We start from the raw sequence: 20,852 nt of genomic DNA on the forward strand, positions 1-20,852 counted from the left end.
CAGTGAATTTTTTTGAAGTTTCTACAAAGTCATAGTTAACATTTGAATATCATTTTAAAGTATATGTAATATCATATATACTTTACTTCACAAAATGGTGCTGCAACTGGTTTGCAGTAAAAGAAATAGAGGCCTAGAAAAATTATGTAATTTGCCTAAGATTGCACACTAGAAATAGTAAAAAAGGGCATGAGTGTGGAGTCTCTGACATCATATTCACTGGCCTCTCAGGATGTCATGCTTCCTCTTCAACAGTTGCAGTTATTTTACACAGTTTACCCTGCCTCACAATTTATCTGAGGAAACTATATGTTACATTATGTTTGCAGAGAAGGAAAAGCAATAGCAATAGAAGATGGTGCAGAATCTCCCAAGAATACTGGCAGCTCCATCAGGAGATAGTGTACATGGGCCTTTATGGTGCTGCGAGAGGCATGTGGAAAGAGAATTCCTGAAGAAACATCACTGCTCGATAGTCGTGTAGCTTCATATAATTTTAGAGCTAGAAGTAAATCCTAGCCAAAATCTCTCATTCTACAGATATGGATAAAGTGGCACCATATATAATTAGTTAAGATCAACGTTAATATTCAAATGCCTATGTCTTAAATATATTGTGTGTTTTTTCTACTTGCATCACAGTAACAATTAAAATTATACAAATATTCATACTTGAGGACAATGGGAGAAAATAGAATCTATATTTATTTTTTATTTTTATTATTTTATTTTATTTTTATTGTTTACACTATTAAGATGTTCCCATTTTTCCTTCTTTGTCCACCTTCACCCAGACCCCCAGACCCCACCTTCCCTCTGGCTATCACCACATTGTGGTCTGTATCTATGAGTTATTTATACATGTTCTTTGGCTAATTCCTTCATCTTCTTTCATCCAGTTCCCCCCATTCACTCAATGTGTTCCATGGATCCATACCTCTGTTTCTAACAATAGAATCTATTTTTAAATTGAGTATAAAGCTATTTTAGAAATATTAGATTCTGAATTTTAGAATCTAGTTTCCAAAGTTTTACTGGCCAATATGGTAACCACTAACCACGTGTAATTTAAAGCAATTAAAATTAAATGAAATTTAAAACTTTGTTTCTTATTCATGTTAGCTGCATCTCACATGCTCATTAATGACATGTGGCTAGTAGCTACCATGTTGAATTGTACAGATTATAGAACTTTACCTTCACTACAGAAAGTTCCATTGGACGTCACTGACCTATATCCAGATTATGCCATTCTCTAAACCATGAGCATTGCATTCTACAGACCAAAGTGCAACATCAAAAACCATTCAATTTCATTTATTGGGCATGTTGCCCATTATGGTTTAAAAGTCATAATTAGGAAGAAAACGATAAACTCAGGAGAAAACAAGTTAGGTTGTTCATACAATAGGTTTCTACAAAAAGAATTAGCAGCTATCATAGTTACAATGCTATTTATCATTATGCTTTCTGAATAAGAAAAATAAAAAGTTAAGAGAGTGTAAGGATATTTTATAGATAATAGTATTATTAAAGGAATCAATAATATTATTTTAAAGCTATGTAAATTAGGCAGAAGAGAAATGAACATGAAAACTGGGAAATACGAAGTTTTATATGAAAACAGCAACAAAATGAAGGGTCCCTTTTGAATGTCTGTGTTTGTGTGATGTGTATGGATGAGTATATCTGTATTAAGCCTCAAAGGAGAACAACAATATGATCTGTCCCCAAATTTTCTTAGTTTCTTTACAATTCTAATTTTATTTTTATTTCAGATCAATGGCGGAGAGAAGCGACCTGCCTCTGACATGGGGAAAAAACCAAAAACCCCCAAAAAGAAGAAGAAGAAGGACCCTAATGAGCCCCAGAAGCCTGTGTCTGCCTATGCATTGTTCTTCCGTGATACTCAAGCCGCCATCAAGGGCCAAAATCCAAATGCTACCTTTGGTGAAGTCTCTAAAATTGTGGCTTCAATGTGGGATGGTTTAGGTGAAGAGCAAAAACAGGTAAGAAAATGTGCAAAATGGAATGAGAATCACCATGATTTGAGAAAGTGTATCCACTCCAAAGAAATGGCTTCTGAGGATGTTGGGTGAGTTCCTCAGCTATGAGAACTAAGGCTGGGAATGTGCCCCATCTGAACCAGACTGCAGGAGACTTTGTCTTTCACAGGATTTTCTACTCCTTTATTGCTCCCCCATAAATAGCATGTTAGCCCTTTGTTTCAACATTTATATAGTGTAGTTACTTTTTGGAAGGACTTTTACATATCCCAGCCAGGATTATGTCATTCCTTACTTTTGCCAATGTGATCATAAAAACCTAAAAAAATACTAGAAATATTTTGAAAACTGTCCACACCTCTCTTCAGTACTTGCTATTGACCCTTTTGTCATCAAAACTCTCTTTTCTCTTTGCTAAATGAACCTCAAATGTTAGGGTTTCTACCCTTAGCCATTCCCTAAAGACTTCAGGAGAATGTTATTTAATCCCACATACACCCTGTTTCTGTGCTGCATTAAACAAGACCAGATGCCTGCTTATTTTCTTCTCTTGTGGATTGCTGTGATGTGACTAAGGGCCATGCTTAGGGAAGGCCATATGAGACACTTTGCATCTCAGCCCGAAGGCCTCAAGGGGGATGGGAATCATGGAGAGAGAGCAAGTGTTCAGTATGTAGATGTAGCCCACCTCAACAAGCAACACCGATCACATATTTCTAAACCAGGGATTAGATTGCCATTGTCATCACCTGGAATTTCATTGTCACAAGGAAAAAAATAGATAAGCATTGTCATTATAGTTATTGAAACAATGATGTGAATGCAGCTTTAGCTGTTACAAAATACTGAATTGCATTAATGATATATTAGTTCCATATTTGAGTCTTGAGAGAAACATTTACTTTCTTCATCAGGTCCAGGGAGGTATAGTAGAAACAAAAATATCTCAAAATATATACATCCAGAAGTACCTATATATTGTGAATATATATCTGTATCTATAATATATATAGTATTTTATACTTTTAAGAACAATATCACATGCTTTACCTTATTTATTCTGCTCAATACTTGTAGATACTTTAATTCAAATTTTAAGATTATGAAATGAGGCCAGATAGTTAAATTCATTCCTTATTCATTGAACACATATTTGCTGAGCATTTACTATGGGCCCCAGGCACTGATCTAGAGACAGAAGATATAGCAGAAAACAAGACCACGTCCCTATTCTGTCGAATGATTTGTCTAAGATTACATAGCTGGTACATAGTATTACCAAGACTAGAACTTACCACTCAACTTACAGTTCTTTTCTAGCAAACTCTTTGAAATCAATTGCAGTTGTAATGGCAAAACCAGTTGCTAGGGAAACAGAGTATACCTTTCCACTTTTCTCCAAACCCCCTTTCCTATAAGCCAAAACTATCTTTTACAATCAGAAATCTCTATACATTTTCTTATGTCCTTTCAGAAGTGCGAGCCCAGGGATGTCTTCATAGAGAAGCACAAGGCCCACCATGTGGAACACTGTGTTGCCAGGATGAAAAACACACTCCTGAACCTCTTTCTGTGTGCTCAATTACAGTACAGTGATACCTCGGCTAATGAAGATAATTCGTTCAGAATTACTTTCCTTAGCCGAAATCTTCATTAGCCGAAATGTGATTTCCCTTAGGTTTCTATAGAAAATCATTTAATTCGTTCTGGATGCTGCCCATGGAGTGTGCACTGTACTGACACTGATATAAGAATAGTTGCTCTCTGTGGCACTCTGGAAGCCCCTATCTAGAAGGTCAAAGCGATGGCCCGCTCTCACCCTCTGATATACATCATCATCAAACCCGAAGCAGCCTATGTTATCAGGCATCTCACTTCTCACTGTCTCGAACGTAAACAACCCAGTCGGGTTGGTGGGTCTCCCCTATGTGTGTGGTCAGCTCATTTCTTTGTCACACACATACAGATGGAAAAGATAAACTCTTGCAATGGCCCGACCATTCATGTTTGCTGCTTTATGTTAGCATGCACATCCATTAAAAATTTGTTAGCCCAGTGCGAAAAAAATTTTCGTTAGCCAAAAAATTTATTAGCAGGATCACTCATTAGACAAGGTATCACTGTAATCATTTCACTATTAAGAGAATATGACACTGTGTTTTGTGATTCTGTATTGTACTTGTTTCAGGATTTTAGAACTGGTTTCTCTCCTAACTCAGATCAGTTTGCTCTCACGGTCCCAAAGCTGAGGTGTGGCTCCCAACCGATGTTGGCCATTCATTCATGGTAAAATTGTCCAGTGACTTCATCTCTCTGCTCAGTAGAACACCGCTAATGAGAAACTGCATATCGACCAGGAATCCCAACCCCACCCATTTTCTGGATTTTGTGATCATAATGCCTCCGTGCTCCACCCACAATGCCACACTCCAGGACACACTCTCTCTGCTTTGATAACACAGTATGTATTCTTGGATAGGCACCAGGCTTCAGTGATGACAACTCCTTTGCTTTGTGAGATAAAAGTTTCCAGAGGAGACATCTGGAAAGCAATTGCCCTCCCTAAAGAGTGTGTGCAGCAACTCCTGTTCAACAGAGGACACACATGATTCCCCTCTGAGACTCAGCCTCTCTTCCCTTTCCCTGGGCTCAGCAACTGAGAGAAGAGTATAATTCCCAGGCTCATCTGTGCTCTCTTAGCTTCTACTTTGTCAAAGTTTTATTTCAAGGAACATCAGTTGCCTGTACTACCAGCCATCTGACTCCTCCTTATCTATCTTCCTGACCCCAGGAAACTTTTCCTAATTATTTCCTACTTCACTAAAAGAACTCATGTGGTTTTAAGACCAGAGGTTTTAAAAGGCAAAGGCCTATAAAGGCCTTCCCTAACCCATGATCGTTCCTTTACATTAGCAATATAAAAAGGCAGTACAGTTACTTGTACTCATGTTTCTGATGGAAAAGAATAATGTTCTTTTTTTTATTTTGCAATTACAGTCGACATTTAATGTTATATTTGCTTCAGCTGTGCAGCATAGTGGTTAGACATTTAAGGAATTATGTTCTTATAATAAGACTTCGGTAGTTCCTCAAGGCAGCAAATATGAATATGTAAGGTTAAACCACTAATTCTATTACAATAAGTCTTTTTATTTTTATTACAGCAAGAGGAGAACATTAAGATAATATTTCACTTTTTTTATCTAGACATATAAGTACTGTATTTACAGATGCAAAGAATATGAGAGCAACTATTCTTTACTGTCTTGTTAAAAAGGAAAATTACTCCTATTCTCAATTATGCCTTTCAGAATTGTGGCTGAGACTTTCTAACACAGGTATTATCACAATTATGATGTAACATTAACGGCTTTTTCATTGTATACATGTGGTAACAAAATGTTTTCCTCTTCCTCCTCTGAATTTTATTTCAAATTTAATAAGTAACTTATTTCAAATTTAGTAGTAACTCCCTTAGTGGAAATAGTTGAGGGTTTTCTGGATAATTTGTTCTATAGGTAAAGGATGAAATTAAATAATAGCTAACCCTACATAACTCATTGGGCATTAAAAAGTATGGTTTATGACACACACAGGATGCAGGCCCATCCCAGAGACAAGCAGAGTCCAGTAAGTGAAATCAGATGCTCTGCTTACAAAAGGGAGCATATTGCATCACGGGCCACTGCCCTGCTGCTACGTGGCAGCCCTTCTCTAACAGTTTGCAAAAATTGCCAGCAAAGCGTACATGCCCGCCTAGAATGTACATTTGGGCATAAAGAGAATTTTAGCAAAATATCCAAAAGTGTTATTATGGTGTATTACCACCTGTTCTTTCCCTTTATGTCAACTCATTGTGCCAACATAATGTAATATCCCTGTTTCAAAGTTAAATTAATTGTATTTTACTCTCATTTAATATTCAAATTGGAAAGCACACATACTGCTATGTACTTTTAAAGGAATGTTGCTAGAGCAGATGAGAGGCAGACTATTAAACTTCAAAATTTAGGACAAATGTGCATGTTAAGAACAGCCCCATTGTGTAGGCAGCTGGTTCAAGTAGAAGGCTAGGATTTCATGAGCCACAATTGTTCTAAAATCCTGTTGTCATAATAGCCCACAATTAGGAACAACTACAAAGATAAATACAAAATGGGGAAAATGGCCAAAATTATTGATGACTTATTAGAGGCTCTGAAAATTATAATATTTAAGGAAAAACAGCTATTAGTGAGATTACAATTGACTGTTTTCTTACCAGCCAGAGGGAACATGACTAATAGCTGCTGTGTGTTTATATCACATGCTTCCTCATTGTGGAGTATAGGCGGGAATAAGGAGCCACTGCAGAGGGCAGATCTTTATTTTCAGACTCTATGGTGAGTGAGAAACTATATGTACTTTGGTTTCTGTGAAGGATCTCTCAAAGAAGAAAAATCAAAAGCAAGCTGAAAGAAGTGATAAAAATCCTCCAGGAACACAAAACCCCCCTTAAGACTCCTTCCTACCAAAGCCACTGAACACACTTCCCATATCAGAGTTCTCTCCATTTTAATACTTGGAAAGATGGTGTGAATGTGGAATGGGAGAGAATTGTGTTTGGGATTCCAGCTGGAGGATTTAAATGCTAATGAATAGTATAAGACAATGGAGAGCCCATTTCAGAAGCATAGTAAGTTGTTTTAAGATACCAGATGGAGAAAGGGAAATAAAACATAAGTACTGCTGTGATCTTGGTCTTTGCCAGTTATCTTTCACTGACTGAAACTTACAGAGGGAGAAAAATAATACTGTGACGATATCATACCCTTTACATTAGCACTCCTTGGAGTTTCAGCAATCCTCAGCATCTTTTTTTATGAGGTTCCAGTTCAATTTCCTGTTTATTTCCATTATTTCGGGGTTCTCTGATTCTGGTCATTGAAGTCTAGGATCTGGGTCCACAGTGAGAATTGAGAACAAATCAAGCCCTTCTAAGTTAAGAGTCTCTCCAGCTTCGAAGCAGAAGGGATTGGCCCAAAGAGCTACAAAGGGTTCTTGGGTCCTTTTTTTGTCACAAAAAGTCAACTCTTAAGTGAAAAAGGAAAGTCACCTTAAATCAGAACCAGATGTAAATGACTAAATGAACCTTAAGTTCCTAATTGGAAACACAGTCAGGCTGTAATACATTTAGCAAATTACAAACAAAATGTTCTTGTTTACATTACATTAAATGGCTTTAAAGCTCCAGCCAAAGAGCTAAATAAACATGCTGTTAAGCTAAAAATGGAGTGGAAGGCCTGTTCAGAGTTTGATGTAGTCAGGAGAAACCACAACCCACCGGGCCCAGAGAGTGTATTTCTGTAAATGCTAGTGGTGTCATGGATGCAAGAGGAGAGTAGATTTACCTCGAGATCCAGAGGCTAATGAGCAGAGAGCACTTGCAGAGAACTGTTTGAATACTGTAACATATGCCTTCTTTCAGGATGCATAATTCATACCCAAGGATATTCGCTATAGCAGTTCAGCTCAATAGCAACAACACATTACTTTATCCCTTGCTATTTATTCCTATGTTTGACGCCTCGTGAAATTACTGTTAATGTGTTTATATAAGGGGAGATCTGACACAAGTGGGAAGAATGTAATTTCCTACCCATTCTTTCCCGCTGCTGTGTCCTCTTCCCCTGGTACAAGTGGCAAGTGTAAATAGTTAATTTGCTTCAATTATGAGCCTGTCCTGCTAAATTAGAAGCAGCAGGGATATGAAGAGCCAGAATTATACTTATGAGGCAGCTGACAAATCCTTCGAGCCCATGGAATCAAATCATTTACTCTTCATTGGTGCTCAAACACCCACTCCATAAGTGCTTCCAGGTTTTCTTTTTTTCCCCTTATCTTAGACTAAAGTTTGGGTTTATGTCAACAATACTTAAGGTTAACTTAAATCCTGTTGCACTATATAACATTCACACATGTTTATCTTGGCCATTTCCTTATGCATTTTACCAAAAATGTTTTTAAACTAGGACCAAGGGATGTCTGAGATAATTGTTCATTTTCTAAACTGTAGAAGAGAAGTCTATGTTCATAAAAATTGGAAACTGAGCAATTAAAGTTACATGAAATGGTGAGCATATTTTACTTCTAAAATGCCAGTATGTATATGCACAGATAATGGTTAGTACATAAATAGGGTTACTGCCTGCAGCATAAACATGTGTGTACACATATAGAAATATCCTATGCTCATATACAGGGAACAAACATTTCACTTGAAAGTTTCCATGACATTGGTAGGGAGAGAATTTGAACAAAATAATCATTCAAGTCAGTGGCACTTTTATGTATTATTGGTAAAAATGTTTGGGGTGGGTGGGTATCTATATATCAAATTCTCTCTTTCCATTGATGTGGAAGATGCAATTAGTACTTTTTTATGAGCACTCATGCTTACAATGACTCTCAGAAGGAAAAAGCTGAGGCTAGGGACTCTACTCTCAGTCATGAATATTTCCTGAGCACCCACTATGCACCAAGCACTGCGCTGTGTCCTGGGGCTTCAGCTGTAGAAAAAAAGAGGTCAGGCCCCTGAGGTAGTGTGTTTCAGAGAGGCATCAAAGGAGTTGTCATGTTGCTAGGAGGAACCATTGAGTAAACAATGATGGAACTTTGTACCAGATCAATTTGATTCGCACCACAGGTCTACCATGCTTGCTGTAAGGTATTGGGTAAAATGACTATCCTTTCTTGTCTATTTTCTTACCTGTAAAAGGAGAATGATAAAAAACCATTGCAACACTCTTCTTGAAAGAATTAAAGACAACAATATACAAGCATATAAAATGCTTAACACAACATAAAATGCACACAATATACTAATATTTTTAATGTCTTTTTTCATTCTACAGCTTCAGTGCATCACACCATGGCAAACATGTATTAGACATTCAATATATTGTTACATGTAATTGAACAAATGACATCACATCATACTTTCCACAGCCATCCTCACTTAATAAATGAACAGATATATTTTGTAGCTTTTTTTTTTTTTTTTTTTTTTTTTTTTCAGAAAAAGGGCTTGCTTCCTATACCTACCATTCCAGAAACAGGTCTTACCATTATTATGTCGGCCTTTTAGATACATTCAGATGTTACCAAAAAGAATCAATAGCAAGATTTTTCTCACATTGTGTAATATTTTTAGTCCTCTGAATACTACTTTATGAAGTTCTTTGAGTTCTGGAATGCTTAAGAAAATGCTGAGCAAGTTACACAAGATGGAAATCTAACTGCCTTTGAGGACTGAGTTCTACATAAAATACAGATGTACTTTTTCTACTTGTCCTAAATAATAATAGCATTGAAAGAAGCTGCAAACATTAACTTCTAAAGGATATAGCACAAAATTGTGGTTGTTATTATTTCTAATATATAACTGTATTTCCAAACATTTTCTATAAATATGAACTTGTAGTTGGGGAAGAAAACTGCATTTAAAGTCAACCTTTAAAAAAAATGCCTTTTTTTGTGTGTGTTTGAATAGAATACAACATTGGAAGAATTATATATTTTTCTTATTCTTAGTGTAAAGGCATGGTTGAAATAAACTATGACTAGAGATTAACTAGGGGTCTGAACAGAAAAGAAGAACGGAAGAAGGAATTAAATGATATTTATAAGAGTTTGCTTTTTTTGTATGAGTTGGATAGATTGTTTGTATAAAGAGCAGAAAGTAAAAGAGTAAAATGACAGATTGTATTAGAATTTTTTCTATTTGAGTTTATTATAGTCACTGATATTGAACTGCTGGTTTCAATTATGGATAATTAGCCTGTAAAAACATGTGTAGTGCTGGTATTTAGAGCATTTCAAAAATGATTCAGTGAATCACTAGATTACATGAACAGGATATGAATTCTGTAGACTTTCTATTTGATGTCTATCTACGTATGTTTTAGTTTAACTACTGAGATGCAATCCTTAAATAGGATATGGTAGCTTTCTTAGAATAACAAACCACAGCATATAACTAAGTTAGGACAGGATGAATTCAAAAGTGTTTGGATGAGCTGGGGAAAAATGATAAATGATATATTATGATTTTTAAATCCCCATCTGGCCAACTTTGCACTTTATTTCAAACAGCTGTAGACCATTTGGAAGCCATTTTGTAGCTCAGCTGAGTACTAATATTTACTGTATGAATCACGTAACTTTAAAATATTTGTCTTTCCCTGAGAGAGAGAAACTATTTCTTTCCCAAACCGAACTTTGACATAAATCAGACCCATCCTCCTAGCTTAGAAGGTTTGATCATTGCAGTGGGCTGTTCATTGCCAAAGGCAGTCAGCATCATCATTGGTTTCTGAAAATAGACTTTCTCCATCCATGAATAGAGGCTTTTAAACAGTTTTGAGGAACTTTTTACTGATGATTTTTAAATATCTATTCTAAAGTAAGAATTTACCCTACTTCACCTATATGTTGAATATGTACATATGTTTATCATTCTCTCACACATTTTAATCTTTCTTCAGACATTTCCAGCAAATAAAGAATTGAAAAGCATCTTTGTAAAATTTTAGATGGGCTCATCAGGAAGACATACCAGTGTATAATATTGGAACCAGTATTTCTCAAAGGTGGATGTTCCAACTACTGTTGAGAAACTTGACTCAGATTTTAATCCCGATCTGGGCTACTCCCCTTTAAACACAATGACAGGAATATACTTCCTGAAATTACTGCCTTTTGAATCCTGTCTGTGAACATTTGCAGCTATTCAGGAAAGAGTGAATCCAGCAATCCACATAATATGATGTGATGAGTTTACTCTTTTCTAAAGTGGTATTTAGGCACTCATGCAATGATTCCACATAGCCAATTGTCAATAGCCAATAGGGAGCCATTTGTAGAAAACAGGGCACTCTGAACACTAGTCATGCATCCCATAACAACATTGATCCCCAAGTGAAGCTAGGGGGTACATATTCACCTGAAATACATTGTAAGCCACCTTTCTCCTGTGGTTGGTAATCAACAAGTTCTAGGAAAGTTAACACTTTGTGTGATATTGACTCCTGGGAGCCAAGCAAAAGGATAGCACAATTACCAAATGCAAGAAAGATGACAGATGCTACAATCAGGCCATCTGGAAATACTATCATATATGCTGCTAAGGAAATGATGCTTTGGGCAATGTTATGGACCAAAGTGCATTATATTTACCTTTGGGAGTTAAGCGAACGCCAGTGAGCTGCCTGGGGATTGTTTGAGGTAGCATATTAATAAAACCATGATGATATAAGTGTTTTGAGCATACAACCAAATGCATACTACTATCAAAAGTCTAGAGTATTGGAGACTTCCAGTCAAGATGGAGGCCTAGACTGACACGTTCTGTCTCCCTACACAATTAAGAAGGAATACAACTACCGTAAAACCAGAAATAACCAGAAGTTCCAGAAAATAAATGGAAGTCCAACATATGAAGTCATAAAGAAGTGGTGTTCATCTGGATGGGTAGGAGGGGCAAAGCCAGGGCAGAAGGGCCAAGCTGTGCTGGTGGCAGTAGCAGCGGCAACAGCAGCAGGACAGCAGTAAGCAGACACCCGTATTTATGGGGGGTGAGAAGCACCTGGGGAGCACCCCCAACTGCAGACCAGACCCGTCAGCTTGTGGTTCTAAAGCCAGGGCAGGCAGACCTCCATTGTCTTGGACTGTGAGGTCCGAAGGGGGTGAGGATGGAGGAGGAGGATCCCAGTCTCTCAGCAGAGAGTGAACGGCAGAAATCCATCTTGGACCCTCACCCCCACAGAAAATGCCACAGCGTGGTGAGAAGGGTCTCCCGGTTGTGACGACAGCACGGGGCTCCACCCCCTATAGCATAGGAGGTGTGACAGCCCCGCCCAGGAAGCAAAGGCAAACACAAAACTGTCAGGATGGCACAGATCATGATGGAGATCCCAGTGATGCAGCTGACCAGACAGCAAATATCTAATCTAACGAACCAGCAGACAGATAATCTTTCTGAGGCTCAGTTCAGAGCTTTGGTTATAAAAATGCTTACAGACCTAACAGCAGATCTTAAACAAGATGGGGAAGGAATGAAGGCTAGTCCTGCTGAAATGAATGAAAGCACATACAAAACTAGTGGTGAGGGAAAGAAAATCAGGGATCAAATCAACAAATCAGAACATAGGGAAGGAACAAACAGTCAACCAGTGCAGAAAGAGGAAACGAAAAGTGAGGAAAATGAGGAGAGGCTCGAAACCTATGGGACAGCTATAAGCGGCCCAACATCTGAATCATAGGGTTGCCAGAAGGTGAAGAAGAAGAACTAGAAATTGAAAAATTATGTGAAAAATAATGAAGCAGAACTTCCTTAACTTGGAAAAGGAAATAGATTTACAGGTCCAGGACGCACCGAGAGTTCCAAAAAAACTTGACCCTGGGAGAACCACACCAAGACACATTATAATCAAAATGTCAAAAATTAAGGATAAAGAGAGAACCTTAAAAGCAGCAAGAGAGGAGAGAATTATATACAAAGGGGTCCCAATAAGACTATCAGCTGATTTCTCAAAAGAAACTCTGCAGGCAAGAAGGGACTGGCAAGAAATATTCAAAGTAATGAAAAGCAAAAACCTACAACCACCATTACTCTATCCAGCGAAGCTGTCATTCAGAAGAGAAGGGCAGAGAAAGTGCTTCCAGGACAAAGTAAAACTTTGTAAACAAAGTAAAACCACTGTTATATGAAATGTTGAAAGGACTTGTTTAGGAGAAAGAGGATCAAAACTATGAACAATAAAATGAAAACTGTATCACAACAACCAACAACAGAAGTTAGGGAACGGAAACAAAGGCAAACTAAGTAGGCAACGAGAGTGGGAAAAGAATTATAGGTATGGGGAACATTATGGGCGGAGGTCAGCAGGGAGGGGAAAGGCGGGAAAGGGAGGGAGATGGTTCAGGAATTAAGAAGCATAGTAGGAGGGAGTGGAGTAGACAGGAAGATGTTGAGAAGAACTATATGCACAACCAATGGGCATGGACTAAGTCGGGGGGGACTGGAGAGCAGGTGTAACTGGATGGAGGGAAACAAAGGGAAAAGAAATCGGGACAATTGTAACAGCATAATCAGTAAAGCATTTCTTTTTAAAGTCTACAGTATTTACTAAATATTTGTTTTAAAGTCCTGGATAGGATTTCTATATGCATTGGAGAAAAATTCTCAAGTAACCTTTTTAAGGTATTAAACGTAAATGTAAACATTGTCAGTTTAAAATCATTAATTATAAATTATGTCTTGGAGGAGGTGGTTGAAGAAAATACTAGAAACAGCAATCTGTCTCTCAAGGTAAAAACAAAAATCAATAAAAAGCAGGAGAGCTTTGTTTTTCTGATTGTGGCTGAACCAAGGCGTATTATATACATGGGGCATATTATTCAAAGGCATCAGCTGTACCCTAGCATTAATTTGTTTTTACATCTGAATTTCCAACAAAGTATCTGAATTTTATTTCCAATAATTAGCTCTGTAAATTTAGAATACTCATATTTTAACCAAAGTATTTATTGGTTTTTATTTTTAAAATAAAACTTTTTAAGTGTCTTGAGTTTCATATTTAGTAAAGATGGAGCACTGATTATATGATAATATTGTATAAATTCTTAATTGCCTTACTGCAATCACTTTTCATGATATCAAAATGCCAAGTATAAAAGTCTAGGCTGAAGACTTCCCTAAAAGAACAGAATGATTAGCATATTTATTTCATAGGGTCCTTTGTAGTTTGGTTGTCAAGGTCAGTCATTTGTTTATCTTAAGTAAAATGCTCTGCTTTAATTAAAATATTCATGAGTAAATAATATTTCTCTCATCTTGAATTCACAGTTGGGGACTGGGTTCTGCATAACTTTTTCATCATTAAAAGCCATAAATTGACTTCTGTGGCCAACTTTGGCAGATATTTGGTGTTTAGATATAACTTATATTTAACTACTCTAATTCCAAAGCCACTTTTTCGTACTTAATCTGTGTGTTTTTTAGTACAGCATTACAAAATACTAGCCAAGATTCATTCCCTGCTATAAATTTCAAGATGTAGGAAATTTAAAATAGTTGTTGATAAAAATACACTTCTATTTACACAGTAAATTATGAAAAATATTTTGTTTTTTAAGGCTGATTTCAAACGATTGTAAAAAAATACACTAAAGGTTTGAAAGAAGTAACTTAATGGTAGCAGACAACAATGTGTGTTCACTTTGCTAATCTTTCATTTTCAACTCTGATGACTCCTTTCTGTTTAATTTAGTGATGTGACCTTTAGCATAGCAGCAAGCCATTTTTCAGTAGTTTTGCTCAATTTAGGATGACTTTACTTTTATTTTTCAAGATAATTCCCAGTCAAAATGAAAACGTCTGCTTACTGAAATCCATTTCTGAACATCTTTACCTTTTCAAAATGAGGAGTCCACTGATCCCTATCATCTACCATTCTCATGGGAAAGGACATGACCAGAGCAGGCCGCACAGCATGGCATGCACGCACACACGCACGCAGTCCCTCAGCCACTGGAAACCCCATTCCACTCCAGAATGTGTTTACTGCCATCGCCAATTCCTGAGTCTTTGAACTAGAACTTCAAGGCTCAAAACTTTTAACCAGTGATGAACTTGCCAACTCCAATACCATTCCTTTGATTTACTTATTGAACATCATTGGTCATCTTTGAACTCTTTGTTTTTATAGTTAGCGTGGAACACATATATGAGGACTGGAATGCACTGTAGAATTATCGGCTCATTATATAAATGTGAATGGCTTCTTTCCTCGTGTGTGTTTCCCTGGGAGCCTTCATCAGTAGTATCTTTCTAAGCTAACTATTTCTACTCTCAGAGTAAACCAGATGAATCATTTTATATGCTTTACACAAAACCAAAAATTGTATTATTGTTAATCTTCTTATCTAGCCTATTGCCATACTTCTTAAAAATCTGTTTCACTAAGAGAATGCAATCTTTGGGAAGATAGGTATTATTATATAATATAATTTGTGTGTGCATGTGTGTGCACAATTGTCATTCTGTATTGTACTTGGCTGGAAACAAAAGCAGATGCACTTTCTAATTTAAGACTCTTTGTTGCTGTTACAGGTCTATAAAAAGAAAACCGAAGCTGCAAAGAAAGAGTACCTGAAGCAACTAGCAGCATACAGAGCCAGCCTTGTATCCAAGGTAACATGCAATTGTGTTGTATTCTGTCAGATGGTTGGCATCTTTTTGCAGACTGTGGTGGTCATTTAAAAGCATAAAAAATCACTTTATCATTTTTGCACAGTCTTCTTTGTTGAAAAAAACAGTAAATCCAAAACAAAACTATATAGTTATATGTTACAGAAATAGCTGTTCATACTTAAAAGACCAGAGCAACATCCTCTGGGCCTTCAATAAAATATTGTCCACCTGGGGATTAGTCACAGCACATTCTTAACCCTCAGCCAACTTTCTATTTCTTTGTGTCCGACTCTTAATTTTCCTCCTTCTTCATACCCTTTCCAATTGACCTTGGCTGAGGAAATGCCAACTGTCTAATTCTAGCCTCATTACAGCATCATTAGGATATAAGCCTGACTCCCCACACCCTAAAAAAGTGCATTATTTCATTTGAAAGGGAATATGACACTTAAAAGTATTTTATGCATTAAAATATCTTAAACTGCCCTGGCTGGAGTGGATCAGTTTTCATGAGTGTCATTCTATACACCAAAAGGTTGCAGGTTTTGCCTTGTTTGTTTTTTTAGTGGTCAAATGAGCATCTTGTTTTTTTTCTTTTTGTGGTGTTTTTATTTATTTATTTATTAATATGCTTCATTGATTATGTTGTTACAGTTGTTCCAATTTCTTTTCCCTTTGTTCCCCTCCACCCAGTAATAACCCTCTCCAGTCATCCCCCCTCCACTTAGTCCATGCTCATTGGTTGTGCATATAGTTCTTCTCAACATCTTCCTGTCTACTCCACTCCCTCCTACTATGCTTCTTAATTCCTGAACCATCTCCCTCCCTTTCCCGCCTTTCCCCTCCCTGCTGACCTCCGCCCATAATGTTCCCCATACCTATAATTCTTTTCCCACTCTCGTTGCCTACTTAGTTTGCCTTTGTTTCCGTTCCCTAACTTCTGTTGTTGGTTGTTGTGATACAGTTTTCATTTTATTGTTCATAGTTTTGATCCTCTTTCTCCTAAACAAGTCCTTTCAACATTTCATATAACAGTGGTTTTACTTTGTTTACAAAGTTTTACTTTGTCCTGGAAGCACTTTCTCTGCCCTTCTCTTCTGAATGACAGCTTCGCTGGATAGAGTAATGGTGGTTGTAGGTTTTTGCTTTTCATTACTTTGAATATTTCTTGCCAGTCCCTTCTTGCCTGCAGAGTTTCTTTTGAGAAATCAGCTGATAGTCTTATTGGGACCCCTTTGTATATAATTCTCTCCTCTCTTGCTGCTTTTAAGGTTCTCTCTTTATCCTTAATTTTTGACATTTTGATTATAATGTGTCTTGGTGTGGTTCTCCCAGGGTCAAGTTTTTTTGGAACTCTCGGTGCGTCCTGGACCTGTAAATCTATTTCCTTTTCCAAGTTAAGGAAGTTCTGCTTCATTATTTTTCACATAATTTTTCAATTTCTAGTTCTTCTTCTTCACCTTCTGGCAACCCTATGATTCAGATGTTGGGCCGCTTATAGCTGTCCCATAGGTTTCGAGCCTCTCCTCATTTTCCTCACTTTTCGTTTCCTCTTTCTGCACTGGTTGACTGTTTGTTCCTTCCCTATGTTCTGATTTGTTGATTTGATCCCTGATTTTCTTTCCCTCACCACTAGTTTTGTATGTGCTTTCATTCATTTCAGCAGGACTAGCCTTCATTCCTTCCCCATCTTGTTTAAGATCTGCTGTTAGGTCTGTAAGCATTTTTATAACCAAAGCTCTGAACTGAGCCTCAGAAAGATTATCTGTCTGCTGGTTCGTTAGATTAGATATTTGCTGTCTGGTCAGCTGCATCACTGGGATCTCCATCATGATCTGTGCCATCCTGACAGTTTTGTGTTTGCCTTTGCTTCCTGGGCGGGGCTGTCACACCTCCTATGCTATAGGGGGTGGAGCCCCGTGCTGTCGTCACAACCGGGAGACCCTTCTCACCACGCTGTGGCATTTTCTGTGGGGGTGAGGGTCCAAGATGGATTTCTGCCGTTCACTCTCTGCTGAGAGACTGGGAGCCTCCTCCTCCATCCTCACCCGCTTCAGGCCTCACAGTCCAAGGCAATGGGGTCTGCCTTCCCTGGTGTTGGAATCACAAGCTGATGGGTCTGGTCTGCAGCTAGGCGTTCTCCCCATGCACTTCTCGCATTCTCTTAAATATGAGTGTCTGTGCTTACAGCCATCCCACTGCCGTCACCACTGCTGCCGCCACCAGCACAGCTTGACCTCTCTGCCCCGGCTTCGCACCTCCTACCTGTCTGGATGAGCACTTCTTTATAACTTCATATGTTGGACACTCATTTATTTTTCTGGAACTTCTGGTTATTTCTGGTTTTACGGTAGTTGTATTCCTTCTTAGTTGTGGAGGGAGACAGAGCGTGTCAGTCTAGGCCTCCATCTTGGCCAGAAGTCTAAGACGTTGCAGGTTTGATTTCAGTCAGGGTACGTACCTGGGCTGCGGGTTTTATCTTGGTTGGGACACATATGGGAGGTAACTTATCAATGTTTCTCTCTCATATCAATGTTTTTCTCTTTCTTTTTATTCCTTCCCCTCTCTCTAAAAATCAATAAATATATTTTATAAAATAAAGTAAAATATAAAATAAACTATCTTAAAACACTAGTTTTTTCTGTTATAAATACTCAAAAGTTGGCTGTTTGGTCTCAGGTTATTAAAGATGTATTTCCCTTTATAGATTTCTCCAGGATGTAACCTCACAGAGACAGGGCTGTATTTATAGGTGCTTGATACTATGTCATCTCAAGTCCAAATTGCGCTGTTACTTGACTCAGTGTTTCTTTGGGCTCTGGACTTCATTCTGTTCACCCATGAAGAATACTTTCTCTGTTATCCACAAATACCATTGCCCCTTCTAACAACTCCAAAGTAATTATATAAAGTGGTTTTTTAAAGGGGGGAAATATATGCTGAGTATCCTGATGCAGAACAGAAAAGAGCACAAATATATTTACATAAGAAATTTCAGTGTGCCAGTGCTCTATTACTTTATATTCCGCTTCTAAGGCATGACATTGTAGAAAAACAATATTTATTACTTAACCTTAAAGTTTCTAGCTCCCCTGTACTCTCTCACTATGGATTTCCCACTGTCTAATTTATCTAACTTTTTTGAAGCTATTTATATTTTCTGCTGATACCATTTTACAGTTCTGTGTATTTTTAGAATTCACAGAATGTGTGTAAAATTACGGCAAAAAACATTAGATACATCCAGCTATTGGGTTAAATAGTCACACTGATATTATTCAAACTATGATAATATGCCCAAAATGTAAGGGGGACTTTAAAAAAATTAAGTAAGATTTCAACCAAAATTAATTTCTCTTTGAGCATTTTAAATAGTGTTAGTCAAAGCATTTTATCTAAGAAAACCAATACAAAAAATCTCAATTCCAATACAAAGCACACTGTTTAATGCTATGCAGATAGCCAGGATGTTATAATACTGACTAAGCCTTTGCTTTCAGACAAGTGTCCTCAGATTTGCTCTTAGCTGCAACTTTTCTTACTTTTCACTTTCCGAGTTGCAACCCTCAGTATACAGCAATTTGTATAAATGCCGCGAATTGCTATTTCTACATTTAAAAAACCAAGCACTTTTTTTTTACAGTTTACTCTGACGTTTTTCTTCTCTTTGGCAGTAGGAATATTGCTGGAACTGTTAAATGTCTGTTTATGTACAACTGTGTATTGTGTGTATACAAATTGAAGGAAAGTTACAAACACCCTCTCCAGGTTAGAAAAAAATGGTCCTCTCATGTTGTATGTGAGTAGGAATTTACAGTATAACCTTGTAGGCATGTACAGAAAAATTACCAGCCTACCCTCCCATTACAGATGGAAACATGTAAAAATCCATCTCTTTTCCATGTTATGTTTTATTCTTGTGTGACTGTCTGTTCTGACAGGTACAATACTTAGTTTCTTTATTTATGTATTTATTTAATTATTATTTATTTATTTATTTTCACCAGGTCCCACAACCCCCTCCCCCTTTGGCAACCATCAGCCCATTCTCTATATCTATGTATGGGTCTCTTTCTCTTTTGATTTATTTACTCATTTGGTTTTCTTTTCCTTTTAAGATTGCACATTTAAGTAAAATCAAAAGAAACTATTTTTTAAATTTCAAACTGTAACAAAGAAAATAATAGACATTTATATTTATGCATATATTTTTCTATGTTATAATTTTGTAAATATGTTATAAATTATTTTCCTATCCTGAAAGATCTAAAGGTGCAATCATAAAATGATACATTATACTGAGAGTTACAGTTCCAGGTAAGCACAGTGCACCAGCCAAGCTCCATTTTCTTCCCATTCATTCAATCATGCATTCATTTGGCAGATCCCCCTGGGCATGTGGTCTATGCCAAGCACTGTCCCTGGCTCAGGACACAGTGGAAAACAGGCAGACGTGTCCCCTGTACTTAAAGAGTTTTCTCTTTTGTCTGAGAGAGCAATAGTTAAATGTAAACTAATAAATGACCAAGGGCTTTGAGAATCTAAACATTCTGAAGGAAATAAAGCAAGGGATCTAAAAGGGTGGACTGCACAGTCCTCTTTGAATAGGTGACATTGCAGTTGAGAGTCAAAGGAAGACTGGGACTTGCAGGCCCAGAGGTTCCTGAGGGAGACCCCTGCAGCAGGAGCAAAGACAAAAGTGTCCCCTGGAATTGAAAGGTAGTGTGGCTAGAGCTGAGTGACAGAGGAAGTATGGCTCAAAATAAAGCTGGGAAGGTGGGCCGGGGACAAACTTGGAAGGTCTTGCAGGACGCTGAAAGGAACTGGGGTTATTCGATACAAAGGGAGGTTATTGACTGGATTTCAGTAGGGAATGGCATGATTAGATTTATATTTTTAAAAGATCACTTTATGTGAAGGAGTTTCCTCAGTCCCCACACCTAAACTTGGCTTGATTATCAACATTTCAATAGAGAGGAAAACTACCACATAGGGTACAAGTGCCCAGGCCTAGAGTTGACCTACCCCATTCTCAGTCCTTGTGCTGGGCCTTGCTGCTCATGGGTCTGGACAGTGTACTTGACCTGCTTCCTTAAATACCCTCTGTCCTACAAGTCACAGTGGAGCATTGGCTCCCTCATCAGTGAAATATTCTGTTGGACAATGAAATCCTCTTTTAGCCAGAGAACATCACGTCCATTTTTCTAAGTTCTTGCTTTACGTCTTCAGAGCTACATATTTTAGTAATTCTTCCTATGCAATCCATTCGCTTCACCAAATAAGACCTTGCATTCCTAGGCCAATAGCTCTTCCCCTCACCAATCTGCCTCCCCCCACTCCCCCGCCCCACCATGTCAAGTCTGCTACTTCGTGCAGCTTGCAGTCCAGGCCTCACTCTGTGTCCTCCCAGGGCTGCATGACACCTGTTTTATGTCAGGCACAGGGCTGGGTGCTGAGAGCACAAAGATGAATACAGCACATCAAAGGAAAATGTTTCATGACACTTGAAAGGTTTGAAACTACAGTCTAAAATTAGCCACTTCTTACGGAACATAATCAAAAATAGAAACAGCCAGTGAACACTGGCTCCACCTATGAAGTTGAGTCAGATT

The 20,852-nt window shown here is 37.7% G+C and overlaps 1 protein-coding gene across 2 annotated transcripts in view; it reads left to right on the forward strand.

Annotated features, from left to right (window-relative positions):
• TOX (thymocyte selection associated high mobility group box) overlaps positions 1–20,852 on the forward strand; it is a 318,751-nt gene that overhangs the window by 278,322 nt on the left and 19,577 nt on the right. For both annotated transcript variants that reach the window (XM_090283657.1, XM_090283658.1), the window contains exons 5-6: positions 1,779–2,009; positions 15,160–15,240. In XM_090283657.1, coding sequence (XP_090139783.1) covers positions 1,779–2,009; positions 15,160–15,240 — 312 coding nt within the window. The remainder of the gene's footprint in view (positions 1–1,778; positions 2,010–15,159; positions 15,241–20,852) is intronic.

The sequence above is a fragment of the Furipterus horrens genome, unplaced genomic scaffold (assembly GCF_987537825.1).
Source record: "Furipterus horrens unplaced genomic scaffold, mFurHor1.1.pri manual_scaffold_7, whole genome shotgun sequence".
NCBI classification, from domain to species: domain Eukaryota; kingdom Metazoa; phylum Chordata; class Mammalia; order Chiroptera; family Furipteridae; genus Furipterus; species Furipterus horrens.